The 26,874-nt window shown below is 37.9% G+C and overlaps 1 protein-coding gene across 1 annotated transcript in view; it reads right to left on the bottom strand.

Annotated features, from left to right (window-relative positions):
* PARP4 (poly(ADP-ribose) polymerase family member 4) overlaps positions 1-26,874 on the bottom strand; it is a 117,476-nt gene that overhangs the window by 81,815 nt on the left and 8,787 nt on the right. The window contains 8 exon segments of the mRNA XM_036743997.1: positions 608-765; positions 3,633-3,803; positions 8,411-8,548; positions 9,136-9,288; positions 17,641-17,754; positions 19,675-19,750; positions 21,494-21,557; positions 21,806-22,007. Coding sequence (XP_036599892.1) covers positions 608-765; positions 3,633-3,803; positions 8,411-8,548; positions 9,136-9,288; positions 17,641-17,754; positions 19,675-19,750; positions 21,494-21,557; positions 21,806-22,007 — 1,076 coding nt within the window.

Raw genomic sequence — 26,874 nt, 5'->3', positions numbered from 1 at the left:
AAGGTCATGTAAGTAGTAAGTAGCAGAGTCAACATAGGAACCAAACTCCTCTGACTCCAAAATCCAGACCTCTTTCCACTGCACCACAATGCATCATAAAACTAGAGAATGACAGGACACAAAGCACAATACAAAGACAAAGCACAGAGGGTCAGGATTTTTCCAGGTGTGTTTTTGGCAAATTTACAATTCTAGTTTTTTCATGCCACATTAAAAAGAAAAACAAAATTCAAATCCAAACTGCAGCCCCATATTTTTTCCTCTGTTTTTAATCTTGATTTTTTAAGGGACTTCCCTGTGTAATAACAAAAAGATTAATGAGCTGTAACACACAAGGTTCAAATGCTCTGATTTTTAAAATTCTCAAAGAAATGTAATTATGGCAAAAAAGAAAACATGAGGTGTAATAATGAAGCAGGAAATCAAACACAGAAGATCAAAGGACCTGCTAATGTCAGAAAAGAAAGAAATCGAATAGCAATAGCAGGGTAAGAGTCAGGATTTTATTGAAGTTACTTGTTACCAGTTCTAGTAGAATGGTACTCTTCACATATATCTGATATACTATTATGTAATTATACAATGCAAAAAACTAACTTTTACTCACCCACAATTCTTTTGCAATACTTCTTTAACCTTGGAAAACTCTCTAGCGTTCTCATCAACATGCTCAATTTTGCATCTCAGAGCTCGGTATTTGGCAAGAGAAGGTGGGTTAGGTCTTGAGAGATTTGCTTCACTGACATTAACCACATCTCTTATGAGCTGTAGAAAGAAATAGTACAAAAACACTAAAATTATCACACATCAAGGGTCACTATAATAAATATATACGTGTTATATGTGTCAATATGTATATGCACTTACAGTTTTCTCATTAGGATGAAAAAACATGCAACTTTTTAACAGAAAAACTTTGCTTGATAAATATCAGTCTTTCTTGCTGTTGGCATATTAAGGCTTACTCACACAGGACCCTAGAATCATTGACTTAGAGGGGGAAGAGACCTCAGAGAACATTTATTCCAACTCCCTCATTTTATAGATGAGGAAACTGAAAACCACGGAGGATAAGTGACTTGCCCTGAAGTCATACATTTCTGTAAGACTTTCTCTGTGGTGGCATAGAAACCTCTCCAGCCCGTGACTATTTCTCCCATTGGGAGTACCTTCCCCCTCAACACATTTCTTCCAGGATCTCCACTTTCAAAGGCCAGCTAGGGCTTCATTACTCTCCAGGCTATACCTGACTAGCCACAGGTCTACGACACCTTCTCTACCAAACTGCTGTGACCTTCATCTCCCTCCTACCCTTTTATTTGCTTTCTTCCCTACCAGAATATAAGCTCTCTGAGGGCTAGGACTGTCTTTCTTTCTGCTTATTTGTAGTCCCAGCACTTAACAGTGCCTGGAATATAGTAAATGCGTAACAAATGCTTTTTGAAACCATTGTGCTTTAAACTATGCTACATTGCTTTCCATATCATTACACTGGCCTGTACAGTATAGTATGCAGTCAGTTAGGTATCTGAATTATGCTTTTTTAATGGACTTGCTGAATTTAACATATTCAGCTTGTATACTATTAACAAAGTCTGCTGCTGCTATTTTACTGAGAAAACAGAGGTCCAGCACCTAAACCATTCTGTTGTAGGGATTTGGTTCACTAACCTCCCCACCTCCCACTCCCCACCACCCCCCACAGCCCATCAGAGGTTGCCACTATTAGTTACTCAGGGCTAACATATGAAGTTATAGTAGGGCATACAAATTCATCAACATTTCAAATGGAATTTGGTGGAAATTTGTAGGACAAGATTTTTCAATAAGAAAACCTGGCTTACTCAGCCCTGCCCTGCCTGTCATACATACCTAGTGCTGGTGTATCTCTCAGACTTGTCTCTTACTCTTCTGCCTCTTTGATCTCTGTTTTTCCTAAGTAACAAGAGGATTTTATTTCCTACAATTCTAACATGTTTAGCTTAGCCCTAACCTTGAACAGGCTATTCAATATCTTTGTTAGACCCTTTTAATGTGCCCTGGGGAACTGCTGTTATTTTGTGAGCAAACTTTCCTGCACATTCAAACTCCCAACAAGTGGAGAAACTGGATGGCAGGCATCATTCACATTTGAGACTGGCAATTGTAGGTCAAAGGGAAGAAGGTCTTCAGGGTGGTAAGTAGTGAATCACAAAGGGGCAGATATTAGCATTCAACAGCGCTGGTCACATTGAACAGGTCCACGTCGAATGCTGCCGTCTCTTGTTCCAGTGGAAAATAATTTTTTCCTCCTCTGAATTCCTACTGTATTCTTATTGACCTTTTTTGCTGTTGTTCAGTCATGTCTGACTCTTTATGATCCCATTTTGGGATTTTCTTAGTAAAGATACTGGAGTGGTTTGCCTTTTCCTTCTCCGGCTCATTTTGCAGATGAGGAAACTGAGGCAAACAGGGTTAAGTGACTTGCCCAGGGTCACAAGTGTCTAAGGTTGGGTTTGAAGTCAGCAAGATGAGTTTTCTTATTCCATGCTCAGGGCTCTCTGCCCCTTCTGCCCTTTTACATCCTGACATTAATTATCTAGTCTGTAAGACTGCAAGCTTTAGAAGGCAGAGCCCACATCTTATTCATCTTTTTTATCTCCTAAAGCACCTTGCTTACTATGCACAAAGCACTGTGATTTCCACAACATTTGTTGAATTGATTGAGTGAATATTTGAGAATAAAATGAGGATGAAGGGAAACATTTGAGTTTCCTGAGTTGAATGTTCTGTAGATATGAAGGCTCAAGGCAACAGGTAGCCACTCCCATTAGATAATTGCCATTCTTAGTAACACTATGGATAATCAATGACTTTAAAATCTTTAGGATTGGGGGCAGCTAGGTGGTACAGTAAGTACAGCACTGGCCCTGGAGTCAGGAGGACCTGAGTTCAAGTCCAGCTTCAGACACCTGACACACTTACTAGCTGTGTGACCTTGGGCAAGTTACTTAACCCCAATTGTCCTGCATTCCCCGCTCAAAATCTTTAGGATTGGTCTCAGACACAATGATAGGCTGTGTGGAGAAGTTTCTATTTCTGTGATGTTATTCATTGAATCACAAAATTTTATGTCTGGAGATCAGCAGTTATATAGTCTAATTCTTTGTTTGGCAATGAGGAAGCTGAACTTGACAAAGATCGTGTAATTAGCAACCCATTACATAGGAAATTATTTCAAGAGAGAGTAATGGTAGAGCCCGGACCTGTGAGTTCATTGGTAAGGGCAGTCTCATGTGAGGAAACTCCTTCTAGCAATGCAGGTTGGCACCCTCTAATCTCAAAGACTTGCCTAGAGCTTGGAGAGGTTAAGTCAGGCAGTCAGTACATATCAGAGGCAAGACTACAACTCAGATCTTCCTGATTGCAAGACCAACTCTCTCTCTATTATACCACACTGCCTCTCTATTCTTTTTAACATAGAGCCTTTACAAACATATTTCTGAATTTGAGCTAGTATATCAACATGTTTATGAAGAGACTTTAAAAACCTGACTTAAAGAACTTAAGCATTCATTCACCAAAGTTTTTTAAAAGCCTTCATAGAAATCCTTTTTAATATCTCAATTCAGCTATAAATTTCAAAGTAATACCTGGCAGAGATCTTCTTTCTTAGATAACAGTCTTTGGTTAACTTCATCTTCTATACTTCTGTGAGGTATAAGTCGGTAGAATTCTGACATCATCTTTCTCAACTCTTCTGTTGTTTCTCCCTTGTTTAATGCTGCCTTAACTTGAAGTAGAATACCTTCAGCTTTGCTCACCTTTAATATAAAATATTATTAAAATGAAATCTTGATAGAGCAAAAAATAACCAAATCTTTGGTAGCCATATTGTAACTACTAATTCTAAAGATGAAAGCAACAGGATTCTTCAAAAAACATAGCATCAAAAAATTGGACTCAGCTTAAAGAAAGGAAGTACGACACCAATTTTTAATGAGTATTACTGTACCTTTTGGAGACTTGGTTTTCAAATAAATCCAGAAAGATATCAGAATCAAATGATAAAGAACAACGATAAAACTACTATGAAGTAGTATACGAAGGATCCTATTAGATACCTGGTACATAATGTTATTTTGCACAATCACAAGTCCAAAAATGATTTCAATACATCAAGTATCTGTGATTCATCAGATGAGGGGTTGGGATCTATACCTTAGTCTTAGAGTTCTTAACTTTTTTATGTTCCAGACCTCTTTGGCACATTGGTGAAGCTTATGAAGCCCTTCTCAAAAAAAAATGCTTTTAAATGAATAAAATAAAACACATAAGGATTACAAGGGAAACCAATTATATTGAAATACAATTACCAAAACTTTTTTAAAAAAAGTTCATGGACCCCACATTAAGAACTCTTTTCTTAGATAGTTTTATTTATGTAGCCAAAATAAAATCATCTCCTGGAGGCCAGTTTTGGTTTTAGCTAGGTTGATCCTTGGAAATCCATTTCCCACCTTAGTGGGACCTCAGCACTTATGTTCTGCTGTCATGGCCTTTAAAAACTCAGGATGATCCCCTTACATCAAACTTATTTTCAAAAAGCTTAAGATAAAATAATTATCACCAAGGTTTTTCTACTGGTAAGAGTAAGAAATTACTAAATTAGCTTTCTGGTACAAATTAGCCTCTTGTGAGTCTAGGAAGAACAAGCCAGTTTCTCTAACATCTCGTTCTCACTCAATAAACTGGCCAATGAAATTTTATATCTGTTAAATTAAGTCACAGAATTACTCAGAAATTTTTTTCTTTTCTTTCACATGGCAAATGGTTCTTGGCAATATGTGATACTGTGCTATTAATGTTCATATCAATGTTTCCAGTTTGTTAAATATAATGTTAAAAATACTGTGTCTGCCTCTCAAAATAGTTCAACTACCGAACTCTCACCCTGATTTTGACTTAACTCAACTTGCTTTTCTGTAATACAGGAAGATTCTGACTTCAGTCGGTACATACTACAAATGGATCCAATTATTATGTCTTAAGTTGATATTCTGAAAATGAAACATTTTTTTCTGTATATATTTTATTAAATATTTTAGTTTTCAACATTGATTTCCACAAGATTTTGAGTTACAAATATTCTCCCCATTTCTACCCTCCTCCCATTCCAAGATAGCATATATTCTGATTGCCTCATTCCCCAGTCAGCCCTCCCCTCTTTTACCCCATTGCCCTCTGATCCCCTTCACGTTACTTTCTTGTAGGATAGGACAGATTTCTATGCTCCGTTCCCTATATATCTTGTTTCCCAGCTGCATGCAAAAATTTCTTTTTTTAAATTTTTTAAGCATCTGCTTTTAAAACTTTAAGATCCAAATTCTCTTCCATCTTCCCTTCCCACCCACCCTCCCTAGGAAGGCAAGCAATTCAACATAGATCACACATGTATCATTACGCAAAATACTTTCACAATGCCATGTTGTAAAAGGCTAACTATATTTCCTTCCATTCTATCCTGTCCCCCTTTATTCAATTTTCTCCTTTGACCCTTTCCCTTTTCAAATGTGTTTGCTTTTGATTACCTCTTCCCCCATCTGCCCTCCCTTCTATCATCCCTCCCTTTTTATACCCTTCCTCTTACTTTCCTGTGGAGTAAGATACCCAATTGAGCGTGTATATTATTCTCTCTTCAAGTTGAATCCAATGAGAGTAAGATTCACTCATTCCCCCTCACCTGCCCCTCTTCACTTGCAACAGAACTGCTTTTTCTTGCCACTTTTATGTGAGATAATTTACCCCATTCTATCTCTCCCTTTCTCCCTCTCTCAATATATTCCTCTCTCACCCGTTGTTTATTTCATTTTTTTTAGATATCACCCCTTCATATTCAACTCATCCTGTGCCCTCTGTCTATATTCCCTTCAACTCCCCTAATACTGAGAAAGGTCTCCTGAACTACACATATCGTCTTTCCATGTAGGAATGTAAACAGAACAGTTCAACTTATTAAGTCCTGTATGAATTCTCTTTCTTGTTTACCTTTTCATGCTTCTCTTGATTCTTGTATTTGAAAGTCGAATTTTCTATTCAGCTCTGGTCTTTTCATTGAGAAAGCTTGAAAGTCCTCTGTTTTATTGAAAATCCATATTTTGCCTTGGAGCATTATACTCAGTTTTGCTGGGTAGGTGATTCTTGGTTTTAATCCTAGCTCCTTTGACCTCTAGAATATCATATTCCAAGCCCTCTGATCCCTTAATGTAGAAGCTGCTAGATCTTGTGTTATTCTGATTATGTTTCCACAATATTCAAATTGTTTCTTTCTGGCTGCTTGCAGTATTTTCTCCTTGACCTGGAAACTCTGGAATTTGGTGACAATATTCCTAGGAGTTTTCTTTTTGGGATCTTTTTCAAGAGGCGATCGGTGGATTCTTTCAATTTCTATTTTACCCTCTGGTTCTAGAATATCAGGGCAGTATTCCTTGATAATTTCTTTCTTTCTTTCTTTAATATTTTTAGTTTTCAGCATTGATTTTTCACAAGAGTTTGAATTACAAAATTTCTCCCCATTTCTACCCTCCCCCCCACTCCAAGATGGCATATATTCTGATTGCCCTGTTTCCCAGTCAGCCCTCCCTTCTGTCACCCCATTCCCCCCATCTGCTTTTCCCTTACTTTCTTGTAGGGCAAGATAGATTTCTATGCCCCATTGCCTGGCATATCTTATTTCCTAGTTGCATGCAAAAACTTTGTTTTTGAACATCTGCTTTTAACACTTTGAGTTCCAAATTCTCTCCCCTCTTCCCTCCCCACCCACCCTGCCTAAGAAGGCAAGCAATTCAACATAGGCCACATGTGTATCATTATGCAAAACCCTTCCACAATACTCATGTTGTGAAAGAGTAACTATATTTTTCTCCTTCCTATCCTATCCCCCTTTATTCAGTTTTCTCCCTTGACCCTGTCCCTTTTCAAAAGTGTTTGCTTTTGATTACCTCCTCCCTCTATCTGCCCTCCCTTCTATTGTTCCCCCTTTTTTATCTCCTTCCTCCTTCTTTCCTGTGGGGTAAGATACCCAATTGAGTGTGTATGTTATTCCCTTCTCAGGACAAATCCAATGAGAGCAAGATTCACTCATTCCCCCTCACCTGCCCCCTCTTCCCTTCCAATGAACTGCTTTTTCTTGCCACTTTTATGCCAGATAATTTACCCCATTCTATCTCTCCCTTTCTCCCTCTCTCAATATTTTAGATATCATCACTTCATATTCAACTCACCCTGTGCCCTCTGTCTGTAAGTATATATACATACATACATACATACATATATATATATATATATATATATATATATATATATATATATATATATTCCCTTCAGCTACCCTAATACTGAGGTCTCATGAATTCTACACATCATCTTGCCATGTAGGAATGTAATCAAAACAGTTCAACTTTAGTAAGTCCCTTATGATATCTCTTTCTTGTTTACCATTTCATGCTTCTTTTGATTCTTGTGTCTGAAAGTCAAATTTTCTATTCAGCTCTGGTCTTTTCACTAAGAAAGCTTGAAAGTCCTCTATTTTATTGAAAGTCAATATTTTGCCTTGGAGCATGACACTCAGTGTTGCTGGGTAGGTGGTTTTTGGTTTTAATCCTAGCTCCATAGACCTCCGGAATATCATGTTCTAAGCCCTTTGATCCCTTAATGTAGAAGCTGCTAGATCTTGTATTATCTTTACTGTGTTTCCACATTACTCAAATTTTTTCCTTCTGGCTGCTTGCAATATTTTCTCCTTGACCTGGGAATTCTGGTATTTGGTGACAATATTCGTAGGAGTTTTCTATTTGGGATCTTTTTCAAGAGGTGATCGGTGGATTCTTTTAATTTCTATTTTACCCTCTGGTTCTAGAATACCAGGGCAGTTTTCTTTGATAATTTCTTGAAAGATGATGTCTAGGCTCTAGGCTGCACCACCTCCTCCACCCCCAGAGCTGGTGGCCGGACTGCTCTGAACTCAATCCCGGAGGTTTCCCCTAACCTGCTCTTTGGTGTTTGTGGGTTGAGAAGTCTAGTAACTGCCACAGCTCACTATTTCAAGGCCCCAAGGCCTGTTCTGGCTGGCTGACTCTGGGTCTGGTCTGTCCCAGCATGGCCCATGCTGGGCTGCCCTTCGCTCTTGGCACTGTGTGAGAGAACCTTCCCGGCAACCATCCAGGCTCTCCTGGGCTGGAGATCTGTTTCCCTCTGCTATTTCGTGGGTTCTGCAGCTCTAGAATTTGTTCAGAGCCATTTTTTACAGGTGTTTGGAGGGATCTGGCGGGGAGCTTAAGCAAGTCCCTGCTTTCCTGCTGCCATCTTGGCTCCGCCCCCCCAAAAAAACATTTTAAAAATAGATCACATTTTCCCAAAATCATTGACTTACATCATTTAGGCTGATGTTATTTGCTGGCTTGAGAAGGGTGTTTTCCAGGTGGCCAAGAGCTTCCACCCAAATCAACTCCATTAAGGTACTCACTTCTTCACTTATAGTATCTCCAATTAATACCTCTTCCAATAGCAACTGGAAAAAAAACACTCAACTTACAAAAGTGGAAATGTTTAAAACCAACCTAACAATGAGAGGATAATGAAGAGAATCATAATTATGGCCTAGAGTCGGCAGGAGTAACATGGACATTCTTGGCATTCTACAATTCCTCATCGTGGTGTCTGTTTATTTTCTCACTCTTTACTTCTTTCCTGATGCTTTCTGTAGTTCTCTCTTCCACTTCTTTCTCCTTTTTCTTTTCCTTAGGTTTGTTGGCTTTAGGTCCTCCCATTAAAACTTGTGGGCATTTCTGAGTCATATTAATGGTACTTGGGCTAAAAAGGCACATCCTGATAAATCTTATAGAAGATAACTAAATTATGTGAAACTAAGTAGGGTTTGCCATTTACATACATTACCAATCAGTTATGGATGTTGCAGATTTTCCCATTTGGCTATTATGACCTTTTTTCTGTCTCTGACTAAGATGAATAACCTCTTATTTCTATAAGGTTTTTTCTCTTATTTGGCAATTCAACAAATATCTTTTCAGAATATTAAAATAAGTTACTTAAATAATTTGTGGCCAGAACAAAGACAAATAAATAAATAAATCTAACTGCTTGTAACTTCTTAGATGCTAGTAGTGGGTTTGCTTCAGGTGGAAGACTTTCTGATGGCAGAAATCCTTGTTTCTTCAGTTCTTCAATATAATTCTCATAGTATTCACTTGCATCTTCAGATGTATTCTTTCTAGATAAATGTCTTCTAGTCTGTGAATTATAGTACATATAAAGGGTTAGAATAAGAGCACTTTATTTATCCAGTAGTCACTTATCCAGGAATCTCAACTATCTAGAACACAACCAAAAGTTTTGAGGTAAACAAAAATGCTCTTTGAGCAACAAAAAAAGATTTCAAAATCTATGTATTAGAGCTTATTCTTGCTTACTTTTATTTTACATGCAGTGCTAACAAATTTAGTTATCTGGTTTCCCAGTTCAGGGCAAATTAAAAACAATTGCAAGAGGAGAAGGAAGGAAAAAAAGACTATTCCTCGACACAGTAATATGAATAAGGAGCAAGAAATAACAGTTGACAGCAAGTTAAAAGGTAGAAAAACTATAAAAAGCAGACTGGAATTCATAAAACAGAGTAGTTTAGTGCAGTCTAGGATTTTGTAGGGGCAAACAGCTTCATATATTTCAAAAGTTCCAAGGCTATCACTATATCATAACACAGATTATTAGTTGATATTCATAATCATGATCTTGAGAAAATGTTAAATTATATTTTGTATTTCATAAGGAAATCCATTAAATATCCAAAATTTAAAAATTTTGACACTTAAAGGGGCAAGTTTCAGATAGCTAAAAAATTCACTTAAGTAGAGTTCTGTAATAATGCCAATTAAATAGGCCATATCTTTATTGTCACAAAATTGACTGAAGTGCTCAAAGAATTAAAATCCAATTGTGCTTATTTTTTAACTGTTAAAAATTTTTTATTTATCAGGGAAAATTGCTTAGAGTATCTCCTCCAACATATATATATAGGAAAAGCCCTACAAAATCATAAAAGATACCTTGGCTACCATAAGAACAAAAATAACTGTTCGATCTCCTCTGCACAAAATTGAGAGATATATGCTCTCTGATATTAGGCATTTGCCTCTGTCATGGAAAACATCTACTATAGAATCCAAATAGAAGTAGTATTCCCTTTAGATGGAGGGACCCTCAAGATCCTCCTCTTTGTAGATGACATTATTAAGTGTAACCCCCAGAGACACTTTTACTGATATGTTAGAGGACCACAGGGTATGATATATACAGGCATATAGGAGAGCCTAATTTCCATCCAGTCTCTAGGGCCTTTCACTTTGGAGAGTTAAGTAACTTCCTTCTAGGGAAAAGCCATGAGGCTATATAATATGGAGAAAGAGGAAGAAACATGGTTCTGGAATTCCATATGGGCTGATTCCATGCTGTCTAGGACACATGTATAGGGAGCAGAGTAATTTAGGCTGGTAGCTGTTATTCACCTGGAGCTTATCTATGTGCAGAGAGCAACAGAGGTGATCAACTAAGCACCTGAGACCTAGATAGTAACCAGATGCAAGTGAGATGGGTATTGACTGGGATTCCTTTTACTGGTCTTACCATATTTCTTATTGTTTCTTCCTTCTAATAGTGGGGAGGAAGAAAAAGAAGCAGAAAGGGATGAAAGACTGCAGCTCCCTTGCTTCAGCCATTTCAGCTTACAATTGTTACTTTTAACTATCATCTGTGATTTTATACTATTTGAAACTGCTACTAAAGTAAGTGGGCATTTACAATGATTCTACTCCACGCCTACAAGTATGCAGTTGTAGATTGAGAGAGGTGAAGTAAACCAATTGAAAAGCAAACAAAGAGCAGAAGATGGTGGCCAAGTCCCTGGGCTCATCTTGGCCATCACATGTTCTTGCTGCCATAAAATTCTAGCCATCATTGCTCCAGAGATAGGGGATAGTAGAGAAATCTCCTTCCCCCTTTACTAGAAGTTCAACTGAGAGGAAGTACTGAAACAGTTGTAAAAGAAAGAAATGAACTCCCTAGGAAAAAATCTCCAGGGCCAGATGGTTTTACATGTGAATTCTATCAAACATTTAAAGAACAACTAATTCCAATACTTTGTAGACTATTTGGGAAAATAGGTGAAGAAGGAGTCCTACCAAATTCTTTTTATGACACAAATATGGTACTAATACCCAAACCAGGTAGAGTTAAAACAGAGAAAGAAAATTATAGACCAATTTCTCTAATGAATATTGATGCAAAAATTTTAAATAAAATATTAGCAAAAAGATTGCAGCAACTCATTACGAGAATAATACACTACGACCAGGTAGGATTTATTCCAGGAATGCAAGGATGGTTCAATATTAGGAAAACTATTAGCATAATTGACCATATCAACAACAAAACTAGCAGAAATCATATGATCATCTCAATAGACGCAGAAAAAGCCTTTGACAAAGTACAACACCCATTCCTATTAAAAACACTAGAAAGCATAGGAATAAGTGGAACCTTCCTCAAAATTATAAATAGCATCTACCTAAAACCATCAACAAGCATTATTTGTAATGGGGATAAACTAGATGCATTCCCAATAAGATCAGGGGTGAAACAAGGATGTCCATTATCACCCCTATTATTCAATTTGGTACTGGAAGCATTAGCTGTAGCAATAAGAGAAGAAAAAGAAATTGAAGGAATTAGAATAGGAAAAGAAGAAACTAAATTATCACTTTTTGCAGATGATATGATGATTTATCTAGAGAATCCTAGAGAATCAAGTAAAAAACTACTTGAAATAATAAACAACTTTAGCAAAGTTGCAGGATATAAAATAAACCCACATAAATCCTCAGCATTCCTATACATTACTGACAAAGCCCAACAGCAAGAGATAGAAAGAGAAATTCCATTCAAAGTTACTGAAGGCACTATAAAATATTTGGGAGTCTATTTGCCAAGACAAACCCAGGGCCTATATGAACATAACTATGAAACACTTTTCACGTGAATAAAATCAGATCTAAATAAATGGAGAAATATCAGTTGCTCATGGTTAGGCCGAGCTAATATAATAAAAATGACAATTCTACCTAAATTAATCTATCTATTCAGTGCCATACCAATCGAACTACCAAAAAATTTTTTTACTGAGCTGGACAAAATAATAACAAAATTCATTTGGAAAAACAAGAGGTCTAGAGTATCTAGGATATCAATGAAAAGACATGCTAGAGATGGTGGCTTAGCCACACCAGATATTAAACTGTACTACACAGCAGCAGTCATCAAAACTGCCTGGTACTGGTTAAGAAACAGGGGTGTGGATCAGTGGAATAGGATAGGTACACAAATAGGTGAAATCAACAAGTTTAGCAATCTACTCTTTGATAAACCCAAAGAGGCCAGTTTCTGGGCTAATAATTCACTATTTCACAAAAACTGTTGGGAAAATTGGAAAATGGTAGGGCAAAAACTGGGCATAGACCAATATCTTACACCATATACCAAAATAAAGTCAAAATGGGTTCATGATTTAGGAGTAAAAGTTGATACTCTAAGTAATTTGGGAAAGCAAGGAATAGTTTACTTATCAGATTTGTGGAAAAGTAAAGAATTCATGACCCAACAAGAGATAGAGAGCATTACAAAATGCAAAATGGATAATTTTGATTATGTCAAATTGAAATGTTTTTGTACAAAAAAAGCCAATGCAACAAGAATTAGGAGGGAAGCAGAAAATTGGGAGAAAATCTTTGCAACTAGTATCTCTGATAAAGGCCTCATCTCTAAAATATACAGGGAGCTGAGCCAAATATATAGGAATACAAGCCATTCCCCAATTGAGAAATGGTCAAAGGATATGAACAGGCAGTTTTCAGAGGAAGAAATTAAAGCTATCTACAGGCATATGGAAAAATGCTCTGGATCGCTGCTGATTAGAGAAATGCAAATCAAAACAACTCTTAGATACCACATCTCTCCTGTCAGATTGGCTAAAATAACAAATCAGGAGAATGATAAATGCTGGAAAGGATGTGGGGAAATTGGAACATTGTTGCATTGCTGGTGGAGTTGTGAGCTGATCCAGCCATTTTGGAGGGCGGTTTGGAACTACGCCCAAAGGGCTATAGAAATGTTCATACCCTTTGACCCAGCAATTCCACTTCTAGGGTTGTATCCCAAAGAAATCACGCAAGCGGGAAAAGGACCCATATGTACAAGAATATTTATAGCAGCTCTCTTTGTGGTAGCCAAGAACTGGAAATCAAAGGGATGCCCATCAACTGGGGAATGGCTGAACAAACTGTGGTACATGAAGGTAATGGAATACTATTGTGCCATAAGAAATGGGGATGATGCAGACTTCATAACAACCTGGAAAAACCTACACGACATAATGCTGAGTGAGCGCAGCAGAGCCAGGAGAACGTTGTGCACAGCCACAGATATATGGATTCCGTGAGGACCAACCCTGACAAACTGTGCTTTTCTCAGCAACCTAAGGGGCAAGGACAACTCCAGGGGACTCACGATGGAGAATGCTATCTTCATCGAGACAAAGAACTGCAAAGTTTGAATACAGACTGAGGCACACTACATGCTTGCCTTTTCTGCTTCTCTTTTGTTTTTGTTTTTGGGTTTTTTTTTTTTTGGTTCTGTTTCTTCTTTCTCATGATTCATTCCATTGGTCAAAATTCTTCTCCACGACTTGACTAGTGCATAAATTAATTCAATGCGAAGTTATACATGACAGTTATATGAGACTTCATGCCGTCTTGGGGAGGGAGTGGGGAGGGAGGGGAGAAAAACTGGAACTCAAAACTATGTAGAACCGTGCGTGGTAAACTAAAAATAAAAATAAAAATAAAAATAAAAAATCCGAAAAAAAAAAAAGAAAGAAATGAGGTTGGGTCTCCCCAACATTTTTAGCTGAGTGGGTGGCACCTCTTGACTGTGCAGCAAATCATCTTCAATACATCTCATGTCACTGGTGAGTAATAAAGAGCTACTGTATCATCTCAGTGAGGTACATGTCCTTCAACAAGGGGTCAGAGCACATGTCCCACGGAAAGAGACCACAGCTCATGCCCGGCTCCTTAGGAGGTAACCTCAGGAGGTTCCTCAGTCGCTTCTATGACAAATGTAATATTCCCCAGAGCACTGCAGGATCTCTTAAATGAGATCAATAAACATTCAAAAGAGTTAAGTCTAATTATCTAGAACAGAAAAATGTAGTGGATGAAGGATGCTTATTGTTTAGATTGTAATATAAAGTGGCATGTCCAGCAGTTAGAGCTGGTCTGTCAGTACATATATCTCAGATAGGCACTGTGATGGATAAAGAATGAGTGTCCACCAAGGGGTGAAAAGGAAGTTGCATTTGAGAAACTGTGTAGCACTTTCAACACACCAAGGCTTCTCCCCAAAACAAACAAAAAGCACTATTTTCATGTAAGTATTCTTCCAGTGATATTTTATGGCTCTAAGTTACGGACTACTACAATCTCTGAAGAATCAAAATTATGGTCACCCAAAAGGCAATGGAGAGATGCAGGTGGGCATCAAAAGGCTGTAATTTATTTCTAACGAAGTGCAGGTCAAAAGGAATACCAAAAATATAAAAAATGAGATGTCTAGCCGGGAAAGGCGGTAACCTGGTCACGTTCCAAAAGAGGACACCCAAGTACTGGCATCCACATAATATCAAGAAACCCCGAAGGCGGCTGTGGCCTGTTGGGTAGGCTCCAGGGAGCATTTACAGGAGGACACGGACAAGAAACTGTACATGAAGGGAATGCGTGGATACCCATGATGGTGAGACCACAGACCTACTGGGCTAGTCATGTATTCTATTTGTTCTGCTCATTTAAATAAATCACAATGTTTCCTGGGGGAAATTTACCCAAATCCTTTTGAAATTATTCTTGCTAAGGTTGGTACACCATTGAGGCAAGAAATGAAGTGATATATGCCCTAATCAAATAAGTTCCAGAAGTTTCTGAGATTCTAAAATTGGAATTGTGCTCTATGTTTTTTTTAATTTATTTTTTATTTTTAGTTTACAACCCTCAGTTCCACAAGTTTTTGAGTTTCAAATTTTCTCTCCCTCCCTCTCTTTCCCCCCTACCACCCAAGACGGCATGTAATCGGATATAGGTTCTACATATATCTTCACATTAAACTTGTTTACATAATAGTCAAGTTATAAAGAAGAACTATAACCAATGAAATGAATCATGAGAAAGAAGAAACAAAACCAAAAAAGAAGGAAAAAAAAGAGAGAGAGCAAATAGTTTGCCTCAATTTGCATTCAGACTCCATAATTCTTTCTCTGGATGTGCATAGCTTTTTTCCATCTTGAGTCTTTTGGAGCTGTCTTTGACCCTTGCATTGATGAGAAGAGCCAAGCCTATTAAAGTTAGTCCTTACAGATACTATGTGTCTGTAGTCATGTATAATGTTCTCCTGGTTCTGCTCCCCTCACTCAGCATCAGTTCATATAAGTCTTTCCAGGTTATAATGAAGTCTGTCTGCTCCTCATTTCTTATAGCACAATAGTATTCCATTATATTCATAAAGCACAATTTGTTTAGTCATTCCCCAATTGATGGGCATCCCCTTGATTTTCAATTCTTTGCCACCACAAAAAGAGCTGCTATACTACGCTTTTTTTAGGTGTTATTAAATAATACCCAAAATGCACATATCAAGGTACCATTTTCTTTCATTCTCTTTTTCCCTTTATTTCCCCTTAACTAGACATTATATGAAATACTAAAGTATAGATAAATTATTCTTTATAAGTGTGTTTGCCTTTTAGTCATTGCAAAATTATTACCCAAAGGGTAGTGGGAAAATACAACATAAAGGCAACACCTTACCAACACTGAACTGCCTGTGACAGACAAAAATAAGGGTTCTTAGAAAGAGACAAAAAATAAAGAGAGAAAGCTGTGTAGACAAAGGGCTCTAAGACAGAGGTTCCAGCAGGATATGATAATGGTGGGGACCTCCCCTGATGGCTTTCAAGTATTGTTTTGGGCTGTGAACATCAGACCATCTTTAATATTGTTGTTTAGTCATTTTTCAGTCACTTCCGATTTTTTGTAACCCCATTTAGGGTTTTCTTGGCAAAGACCCCAAGTGGTTTTGCCATTTCCTTCTCCAGCTCATTTTACAGATGAGGAAACTGAGGCAAACATGGTTAAGTGACTTGCCCAGGGTCACACAGCTAGTTAAGTGTCTGAGGCCAAATCTGAGCTCAGGTCTTCCTGACTCCAGGCCTTGAGCTTTATCTACTGTGTCACCTAGCTGCCCGAGTCCTTCAGTAACCTAATTGTCAGACACTGTTCAAAGCTTTTTCAGTTGCTCTTTGTATTCAAGCCTTCTGAAGCTTTGCTCTGAGTGGAACAGGGAAAGTAGCTCATCAGGGCAACTGTTCTCTGGGCTGCAAGATGATGACTAAAGCAGAACTGTCCCCAAAGACCAAATGAAAACAAGACAAGGGCCCAAGTTATTTCAACCTTGTTTTATAGTATAACTCTATTATTGGGGGACACAGTGGATAGAATGCCAGCCCAGAGGACTCATCTTCCTGAGTTCAAATCTGGCCTCAGACACTTACTAGTTGTGTGATCTTGGGCAAATCACTTAACTGTTTGCCTCAGTTTCCTCATCTGTAAAATGAGCTGGAGAAGGAAATGGCAAATTGCTTCAATATCTCTGCTAAGAAAACTACAAATGGGGTCATGAAGAGTCAGACACAACCGAAATGACTGAACAACTGCTACCATTTCTAAATAAAGAAAATATATTGAAGGACTGTGGAATTGAGACAGGATAATAAGATTTTTCCAACCACATAACTGAATGAAACTTTTGAAGGGCCCTAAGTAGCATGAAAATGAGCAACCACTTTATGACAGTTATTATAGGCAACATTACATAGTGGTTAGAGAGCTGACCTCTGGAAGACCTAGGTTCAAATCTTGCCTCTGACACCTGCTGGCTGTGTGACCCCAGGAAAGTCATGGAACCTCTCGGTGCTTTGGGTATTTCTCTAAGACTCAAAGTTGCAGAGAAGGTGCAGACCTACACTGGCAGAGAGAGTTCTCTCTATGGATGAAATCACAGGCCCATCCCTAACCCTAACCATTACAAACATGCCTGTAAATAATCTAGAATATTAAAGATACTGCAGTCTTCTCCAAGCAATTTTCTACTCTGTCCATTTGACCCAATTCTCCCATGTACTAATGAGATGTGGTTATCATCGATGATAACCTTGTGCTATCTTTCCTAATTGTTCAGGGGCTGTCAAAGACTGCACTACTGTATATGAAATGAGTAGAGACAGAGACAGGAAGTTCCAGCACAATTATTGAATTTATGGTAAATTCTAATAGAAATAAAGCATTTGAATTTCATAATAATTATATTATTAGTGATACAATCCCTTTGTATCAAACTGCTAATCAGTAAAGTCCTAAGAAGCTGACAGGGTGTTTTGTTGACTGAACTCTTAACAGCTGATGAGCACATGCAAAGCAATACAAATACCTTAACTCCTCCTGGCAGCAGGAAATTCGCAGCTATAAGGAAAGAAAAGTCAGGATGTTCCTGGAAGCACTGCAGTTCCACCACCACAACTTCTTTCTCTCCCTCTGACTTAATCTGGAAAAGGCACAGTATGATATTCTAAATTATGTCACTTTTTATGCTTATGTATGTATATATATATATATATTATATATTATACACACACACACATATATACATGAAAGAGGAGGTTTACTTTCATTTTTTAAAATAGCATCCAAATTTTTATTAATTGAGGGGGGATTTTTTAATTAATTTTTTTTTAGTTTTCAACATTCACTTCCACAAGATTTTGAGTTCCAAATTTTCTTCTCATCTCTCCCTTTCCCCCACTCCAAGATGGCATGCATTCTGATTACCCCTTCCCCCAATTTTCCCTCCCTTCTATCACTTCCCCCTTCTCTCATCTCCTTCCCTTTCTATTTTCCCATAGGGCAAGATAGGTTTCTATACCCCATTACCTACATATCTTATTTCCCAGTTGCATGTGAAAACAATTTTTAACATTGATTTTTAAAACTCTGAGTTCCAAATTCTCTCCCCTCCTCCCTCCTCACCCACCCTCACTGAGAAGGCAGGCAATTTGAGATAGGTTATACAGGTGTAATCATGCAAAACATTTCCATAGTAGTCATGTTGTAAAAGACTAATTATATTTCTCCTTCATCCTATCTCGACCCATATTTATTCTATTCTCTCCTTTGACCCTGTCCCTCCTCAAGTGTTTGCTTCTGACTACCCCCTCTTTCAATCTGCCCTCCCTTCTATCATCCCCCACTTCTTATCCCCTTCCCCTCTACTTTCCTGCAGTGTAAGATAGATTTCCATACCCAATTGCATGTGTATGTTATTCCCTCTTTGAGTCAGTTCTGATCAGAGTAAGGTTCACTCATTCCTTCTCACTTCCCTCCTCTTCCTCTCCACTGTAAAAGCTTTTTCTTGCCTTTTTTATGAGATAATTTACCCCATTCTACCTCCCCTTTCTCCTTCTCCCAGTACATTCCTCTCTCTCCCTTTAACTATCATCCCTTCATATTCAACTTACCCTGTGCCCTCTGTCTATGTATATGTATATTCCCTGGGGCTGGGGCTGCACTGTGCTCCTTTCTCACCCAGGTCTGACAAACCTTTCCTACTGACCTTCTAAGTTGTCTTTGGCATTTGTGGGTTGATAAGTCTGGAAACCATCACAGCTGTCAGTGATTCAGTCCCCTGAGGCCTACTCCAGTTTTGCTAGGGCTTGGTCTATGCTGGGGCAGCCCATGCTGGACAGCACTCTTCTCTCAGACTGGTGCAACAGACCTTTCCTGCCCACCTTTCAGGTTGTCTTGGGCTGGAAATTTGTTTCACTCTGTCATTTTGGGGGTTCTGCTGCTCTAGAATTTGTTCAGTCATTTTTTACAGGTGTTTGGGGCTCAGTTTTTTAAAGAATGTTATTTGATGCAGAATTCTGGGTTTGGCTCCACTGTAGATTTCTATGTAGGGATTTTGCACTCCTGGAACTTGGGAAATAGTTTTCAGATGCAGATAAGAGGAAATAGAGGAGGGGAGATGTAGCAGCTCCAAGGAGTGAGTGGTGGTGCTGGCCTGCAGTCAGCCCCACCTATTCTTTGACTTTACTTGGGGGAAGTCATTGAACCTTTCAGTATCTTAGACAACTCTCCCAGACTAGAGCTACAGAGAAAGTGCCAACAGGCATGGATGGTGGAAGCTCCTACTTGGGAGCTCCCTACATTGATGAAATCACAATTCCAGTTTAAAAAAAAAACCATGAAGAGGTTCTGAAGCAGTTTTCTGATGTCTGTCTTCATCAGAGGATCCTGATTTTGAAAAACAAAACTGTTTTTCTAAATCCAACTGCAGCCAAAATTTAATATGGCTTTATGTAGTCTATCTTTTAAGCTAAGGATACTGAAGCTTTCAAAATGAGTAAGAAAAATTATTAAAAAAATATTTTAAAACTTTTAATTTTACATACTGTAATTAAATTCTTACTTTTTCCAGGATGCTATACTTTGCAACTTCAAAATCTTGAGGAACATGAGGGATACTGTCATCTTCCGCACAAAATCTGAAATTTAAATAATGATTTCTTAAACATTAAAGTGTTTTTTAGCAGAATTTTATATTGCCATAAAGATTTTATGTTAGGGTCCTTTTCTGGTAGATTCACTAGTTTATAAATACATTGACCCATGTCCCATTTAAGTGGAAAGAAGCTTTAGAAGTTATCCACACCAACTCCCATCTTTTATAAGTGACATCATGATTCTGCTTATTGCACATTTATGCATTATTACAATGGTTGAGACTGCCTAATTATCCATATTCCTGCCTGATATATACTGAAGCATCATGAATATCTGTATTAGACTGAAGTAAAAGCAGAGATGAGTTTTTCCTGAGAGAAGTTTATATGATAAAATGTCATACAATGTAAAGTAGAACAAGAATTTGTAGAATGAGCCTGAGAAATTGGTCTCAGTGAGGCAAAGTCTAGTTTGTAGCCCTTATTCCAGATTCTATCCTTTCTTCTTTATACTGAGAGGTAGCATGGCATAATGGACAGAGCTGGCCTCTAAGTGAGAAAACCTGGCTTATATAAAATCCCCTCTTTGACACCACTGGTTTTGTGACCTTGGACAAGTCACTTGTCCAACTTCTCACTGGTCTAGGCAACTCTAAGACTTTAAGTTATAGAGAAGAGGCTGCCCTGCTTTCATAGAAGGAGCTTCCTCACTCCGGGAAGTTCCTGTCCCCAAATCACAGGTCTTGTCTCTATTACTTCATTATACTCCACTTCTTCCTCCTCCTTCTACTACTGCTAAAATAAGTAATTTTGATATACAATTTATGCAAAAGATTTAAAGTGTACTTTGAGCAAACATACTTCACATTAATCCTCACAAAATCCTTTGGCAGGAGGATGCCAGTATTTACTTCGGTGGAATCTAATGTAGAGAGAGAATAAACAAATGCCTTGATTGAGGTAATTCAGTGGTGGCAAAGACAGTGGTAAAGCTAGGATCAGAATCCAGATCTATTAATGGTGATTTTAGCACTCTTTCTACCTACCTCATGTAATACTGGGAAATAAAATAAGTCTTTAATGCTTCAAGTAAAACACATTAAATTAAAACAGAGGACTAGATGAACATTTGTATGCAGAGCAAAATCTCTTAAAAAAAACTGGTAACATGGTTTGGCACAGGCCCAAACCACCTAAAAAGGAGGCACTTGCCTGGGAGATGCCAGGGATTTGTTTCTGTGAGACAGGATACCTGGCTCACACATGGACATTCTGCACCAGCCTACCACACGTTTGGGAGCAGTCTCTTTGCATTGGCTGGTAGCCAGACCTGGTTGCTTTTAACACTCCCTGACTGAGAGTCTCTCTTTTCAATGGTGCCCAGGGGTAAAGGATTCATTCACTCAGAGCAGGGTCACCATGAAGCAAGCTGAGGAAAGAAAGATCTGAGGGACACCTTCCTCTCACTTTAAAACCTGTGGCCCAACAGGCAGAGCCCTTTTGGCTTTATTCGTCCTTTTCAGTTCTAAGTACAGGAAGTGGAGTCTTCAACTCTGAAGGTCAAGCCATGGGGACCTTGGATTCCAGGTCCAGTAGGGAAGCCCTGAGAAGCCAGTGTCTTAGAAACAACCTAGGAGGTGACTTGAGATTTGGATTGGACCTTCATTTTAGGTAGCTTGGACATGTGCCAAACCTCTGTTATAGCCTCTAAGGGTGCAAGTATTCTACTACTGGATGAATGTATGGTTCAGTACACAAGAGTATACACAGAAGAAATGAGTTTACTTATTGTGCTCCACAATCTCTTCATTCTTCTCTGTGGTACTAGGTAAGTCATCCTTGTCCACTCCTAGAATAGAAGATATGTATTTTCTATTAAATATAACTCAATTGTAAGTAGCTTGATAAGATATCTATAGAAAAATAAATAAGGGCCCATAAAATTTGGAGCATCAAGACACATGGTCCCATGCTAGAAGGCCTATTAGAATGTATCTTATCACTGGATTTAGGCATAAATGTACCTAAATTTTCTCTGCAGCACCTGAAACACACTTAGTGATTTCTATGAAAATGAATATTCATAACAACACTTACTGGAACTGCTTGATTTTTCAAAAGGTGGTGGAGTGATTCCTGATGATTCATTGCATTTGTAATTCTCAACACTTAAGAGCTCTCCTTGTTTGAAGCAGTCCCATATAAAATCTATGTTTGCAATGGAGATATGATACTCCTGGATAGTACTCAGCTCACCAGAGGTGAGAATAGCATCATTATCTAAGATGACATGTGTGCACTGGAAAAAAGTAGAGGAGAAACAATTTATTAGGCATTCACTAAAACCTGACCAGTATTTTTTAACAATTTCCCCCTTTAATTACTTTGCAGTCAATTTCTCAGATTCAAAAAGCAGCTCTCAGAAAATAAAATAATTTCAGGGTACACAAAAGTTGCCTAAAAAAATACTATCATAACACTTAGTGATTCCACCACTATTGGAAATCTCAGCTCACAAGGTAAACTGAGTCTGACTAAATGAATTAACTTCTTAGCTCTAGAAAGTAGGTGAGTAGGGTGGTAGTGAGGGAAGGGCTCACAGTTCTGTCTCAGATGTAGGTAAATCAGAATATTATGTTTTGTAGGGCTTTAGTGTCAAAAAGAATTTTAGATGTCATCTGATCCAAAAGGTAAAGAAGCTACTTGAACATTTATTAAGCACCTACTACATTCTAGGTGCTATGCTGGGCATGGGGGAAAATATAAATGATGAAGGATCCCTGTTTTAAGGCACTTAATTGTAAAGGGGAAGATAAAAATACATAAATAAGTATATACAGAATAAACATAAATAAATACAAAGTAGTTTGGAAGGGAAGGCACCAGCAATTATAGGGCATCAGGAAGGGTTTCATTTAGAAGATGATGTTTAAGTTACATTTTGAAGGAAGAAAGGAACTCAGAGGTGAAGGCAAGATGGTAGTGCATTGTGAGTGGGAGTGCATTGTGGGTAGGGAAGTAAAGGGAACCAGTACAGAGGCAATGAGGCAAGAGATGGACTGTTAAGCGTGTGAAAAAGAGAAAAGGCCAGTTTGGTAACATCACAGAGTAAAGGAAAGTAATGGCCAACAAAAGTGGATAGGTTGTTAGGCCTAGTTTGTGAAAGGCTTGAAAGCTAAACAGAGGATACTAGAGACAATAGGAATGGTGCGGTCAAACTTTCACCTAAGTAAAATTACATTGGTAGTAGGAGTTAGGATAGGTTGGAGTGGGGAGAAACTTGAGGCAAGTGGGGAGACCAGTTAGGAGGTGATGAGGGCTTCAACTAACCTAAGGTGTGAATTCTGAGTTGAGAGAAGGGTCTAATGCTAGAGATGTTATGGTCAGACAAGATGTGCTGAGTAGATTGTGGGAAAGCCAGGAGGTGAGAATAAGCAGACCTGGGCCATGGGGAGGATAGTGTTGCCTTTGTCAAAAACAGCAAAATTTGAAAGAGGGAAGTATTTGGGGAAAATAAAGTGAGTTCAGTTTTGGACATGTTGAAGATGTCTCTAGAATATCCAACGTGAAATATCTAATTAAGCAATTTATAATTTGGGACTGAAACTTAGGGGAGGTAGTGGGACTGGATATACAGACCTGTGAGTCACTTGCCTGGTGATTATAGTTAAATCTGTGGGAGCTGATGAGGTTACTGAGAGTATATGGAGAGAAAAAAGGGTCTACAATAGAACTTTGGGGGACACCCCACAATTAGGGAGAATGATGTGGACAATAAGCTAGCCAGAAAAGGACACAGAGTAATAGTAGTAGTAGTAGTAATAATAACAGATAACATTTATGTAGTTCTTTCCTTTCTATGTGCCAGGCATTATGCTACACGTTTTGGAATTTTCGTATTTTGATCTCACAACAACCCTGGAAGGTAGGTGCTATTATTATCCTCATTTTACAGATGAATAACTGAGGCAAGCAGAAGTTAACTGACTTGCCCAGGGTCACACAGCTAGTTAATGAGATCACGTTTGAACTTAGATCTTCCTGACCCTAGTCCAAGTACTCTTATCTACTACACCATCTAGCTGCCTGGGAGTAGTTATCCTCTTAAAACACCACTGGTAATGAGGAACTATTTCTTGAGGCATCCAATTCCATTTTTGGACAGCTCTGATTGCCAAGTAGTTTCTCCTTATGTTGAACTGAAACTTGCCACCCTGTAATAATATCATTTCTGATTATAATAATATTCATCTTAATCTATAAAAAGAAATTTTAATGTTACATGAAATATTTCTCTCAAGCCTCATTCTCCTACAAAATTCTTCAATTTTGTTGAGATGACAAGTTCTTCCTTGTTCTCAAGATTCCTAACCTTGAAGTAATTCTTGACTGTTTCTATCCCCTCACACTTCACCTCCCCAAACTCTTGCATCCCTTCTTTTCTCTTCATTCACAAAGACTCCACTCTAGCTTAGGCCCTCATCACCTCTACAGTGAGATCCAGAAAGGCTCTGCATAAGAGATGAAACCCAAACTGAAGCTTGAAGGAAGCTAGGTAGTCTAATAAGGAGAGATGAGGAATAAGCGCATTCAGACTATCCTTTGATAGCTGTACCCACAGCAAAAACTGGGAAGTTTGGAGGAGGGAAAGATTTTTGAGGAAAAGATGAGAATAATTATTATTAAGTATAAATATTATGGTATTTATATTAATGTTTAATATATTTAATATACTAACATTTCATTTATATATACCAAATTGTATATATAATAAAAGATGACACGGGAACAGGATGACGATTTCATTTCAATATAAAGAAGAGTCTCCTAACTAGAGCTGTCCAAAAGTAGAACTGTCTGGCTTGGAAAATAGTGAGTTCCTTATTATTTCCTTATCACTACAGGTCTTTAAGCACCTGGATAGTCACATTTCTTTTTGGCTAATACTTCTTTACTGTGTTCAATATATAGAAGAATAGCCCTTCCCTCAAGAAAAAAAATTTGGCAACAGAAATTACATAAAGTTTATCTTTTAAAGAACTTATATTTAATGATCAATAAAGATTATGCAAAGAAACAAATAATGAAACACAACACTGAAAGCTGAAAAAATTTTACAACTACCAAATACCTAGTAAGACATGACCTGATGGTTAGAATTATACATCAGAAGTTCATTATCCTTCACAACCCAACAAATGAGAAATCCATAATATTACAATACAGACCTCAAAATATCTTTGAGAATTTGGCAAACAAGCTTCTGAAACAGGACAATGATCACAGACCAACTGTTAATCATCCAGAAAGCATTCCACTGATTAGAAAATTAACATTGCTTTTCATATCGAATACTTTTAAAATTAAAGCTATATTAAATGCTTTCAAAACATAAAGACCTAATGTGAAAAAAATCACAACCATATGGGAATAGGATATCATCCCCATAATCTTGTCTGCTCTTGAGGTGCTTACATTTCAACACTTTTATTGAATTATAATTTTCCATTCAATTACAAAAAGTAGTAATCTTGTCTGTTTTGCAATAGATTATAAAAGAATAAAAGCAGGATAGTAACTTGTCCCAGGACTGTTTTCATCTGAACTACTTTTAAAAAAGAGGTGGGGGGGTGGGGAAGGGGAAGAGGAAGAGAGAGAGAGGGAGGGATGGAGGGAGGGAGAGAGAGAGAGAATAACACTAATAATAGTAGCTGGCATTTATATAGTACTTTAAGGTTTGCAAAGCATTTTACATCCATAATCTCATTTAAATTTCACAAGAGCCAGATAAGGTAGATACTACAGAAATCACAGATAAGAAACTCAGTAAGGTTCAGAGGTATTAAGCAACTTCCATGCCCAAGGTCACACAGGTAATAAATATCAGAGGTGGATTTGAACCTAGTGCTTCTTGAATCCACATCTAAAAAAAAAACTTACTTTCTATACCATCTTGCCTCATTTCTTAGTTTTCCAAATGGCAATGTTGAATAGGTTGAATTGAACATTTCACTTAATTGAATCACCCTATATGCTACCCATGTTTTGTCTATTTCCAAAGACACAAGTAAAACAAAGTATATTTAAGTCTCATTTGATATCAGTTAAGATCATATTTGTTAAGTCCTTAGTCCTAAGTGCCTGGCACTTAGTAGAGACTTTAAAAATGCATTTTAAAAAAGTCTATAACTATCACCAGTTGCATAGAATGGCTGTCGAACTTCTATTAAAGTCCCAACTGAATAGTCATTTATGAGGGACGTTAGACTTGGCAAATATTTGAATATGGGAAATCATAGTAAAAGGAAGAGTCAAAGATAACTTTGAGGTTTTGAACCTGGGTGACTAGAAAGATGTTAGTGCCCTCAACAAAAATAGGGAATTTTGGAGGAAGAGAAGAGTTAGAGGGAAAGATTGTTGTGTCTTGGACACAATAAGTTTGGTGCATCTAGGTGAAAAGATCCACGAGACAATTAGTGACGTAGGACTAGACATCAGGAAAGACATTAGGGCTGCATTTAAAAATCTGCGAGTTATCTTTGAAGAAACAAAAACATTTGCTCTGGGGGAGGTTAATCTCTAAGACATTTGGCCCACAAGACATCTCAACAGAATGATCTGTTGTGAGCTCTGATTGAACATTGTGAAGATGACTCCAAAGCCTTCTTTTCCTGACTTTACTACAGAGAAATACCAAAGTTTACCTGATAAATCAAGAGAGGAAGCTCCAGAATTTATGTTTGCCCCTTATTCTGTATATTCAGTCTCTTGATGAATCATGCTACAGTTTTCTATATATTCAAAATGAAACTTTTTCTTCTACCCCCTATTGCCATGGCTTTTGCCTAGGTCCTGGTCAAATGACCTAATGAGGTAATGTATATAAAATGCTTTGCAAACCTTAAAGCTCCATATGTACAAATTATTATTTTCATGGCTCCCTCATATGATTAATGAGTTCTCACCCAAAACTTCCATCTGAGGAAGTGCCTAGGCCAGCCACGCTCTAACTTGGCTCTACTCCTGATCTCCTGATCTCACCTCTTTCCTCATCCCCACTTCCTCTATTTAGTTCCCATTTTTGTGCTATCCTTTGTTGTTAGACTGAAAACTCACTGCGGGGCTAGGGATTATCTGTCTGTTTTGTATTTCCAGTGCTTAGCATA

The sequence above is a fragment of the Trichosurus vulpecula genome, chromosome 2 (assembly GCF_011100635.1).
Source record: "Trichosurus vulpecula isolate mTriVul1 chromosome 2, mTriVul1.pri, whole genome shotgun sequence".
Classification (NCBI taxonomy): domain Eukaryota; kingdom Metazoa; phylum Chordata; class Mammalia; order Diprotodontia; family Phalangeridae; genus Trichosurus; species Trichosurus vulpecula.
The sequence above is the reverse complement of the archived record's forward strand: the minus strand, read 5'-3'. Positions and strand labels throughout refer to the sequence as shown.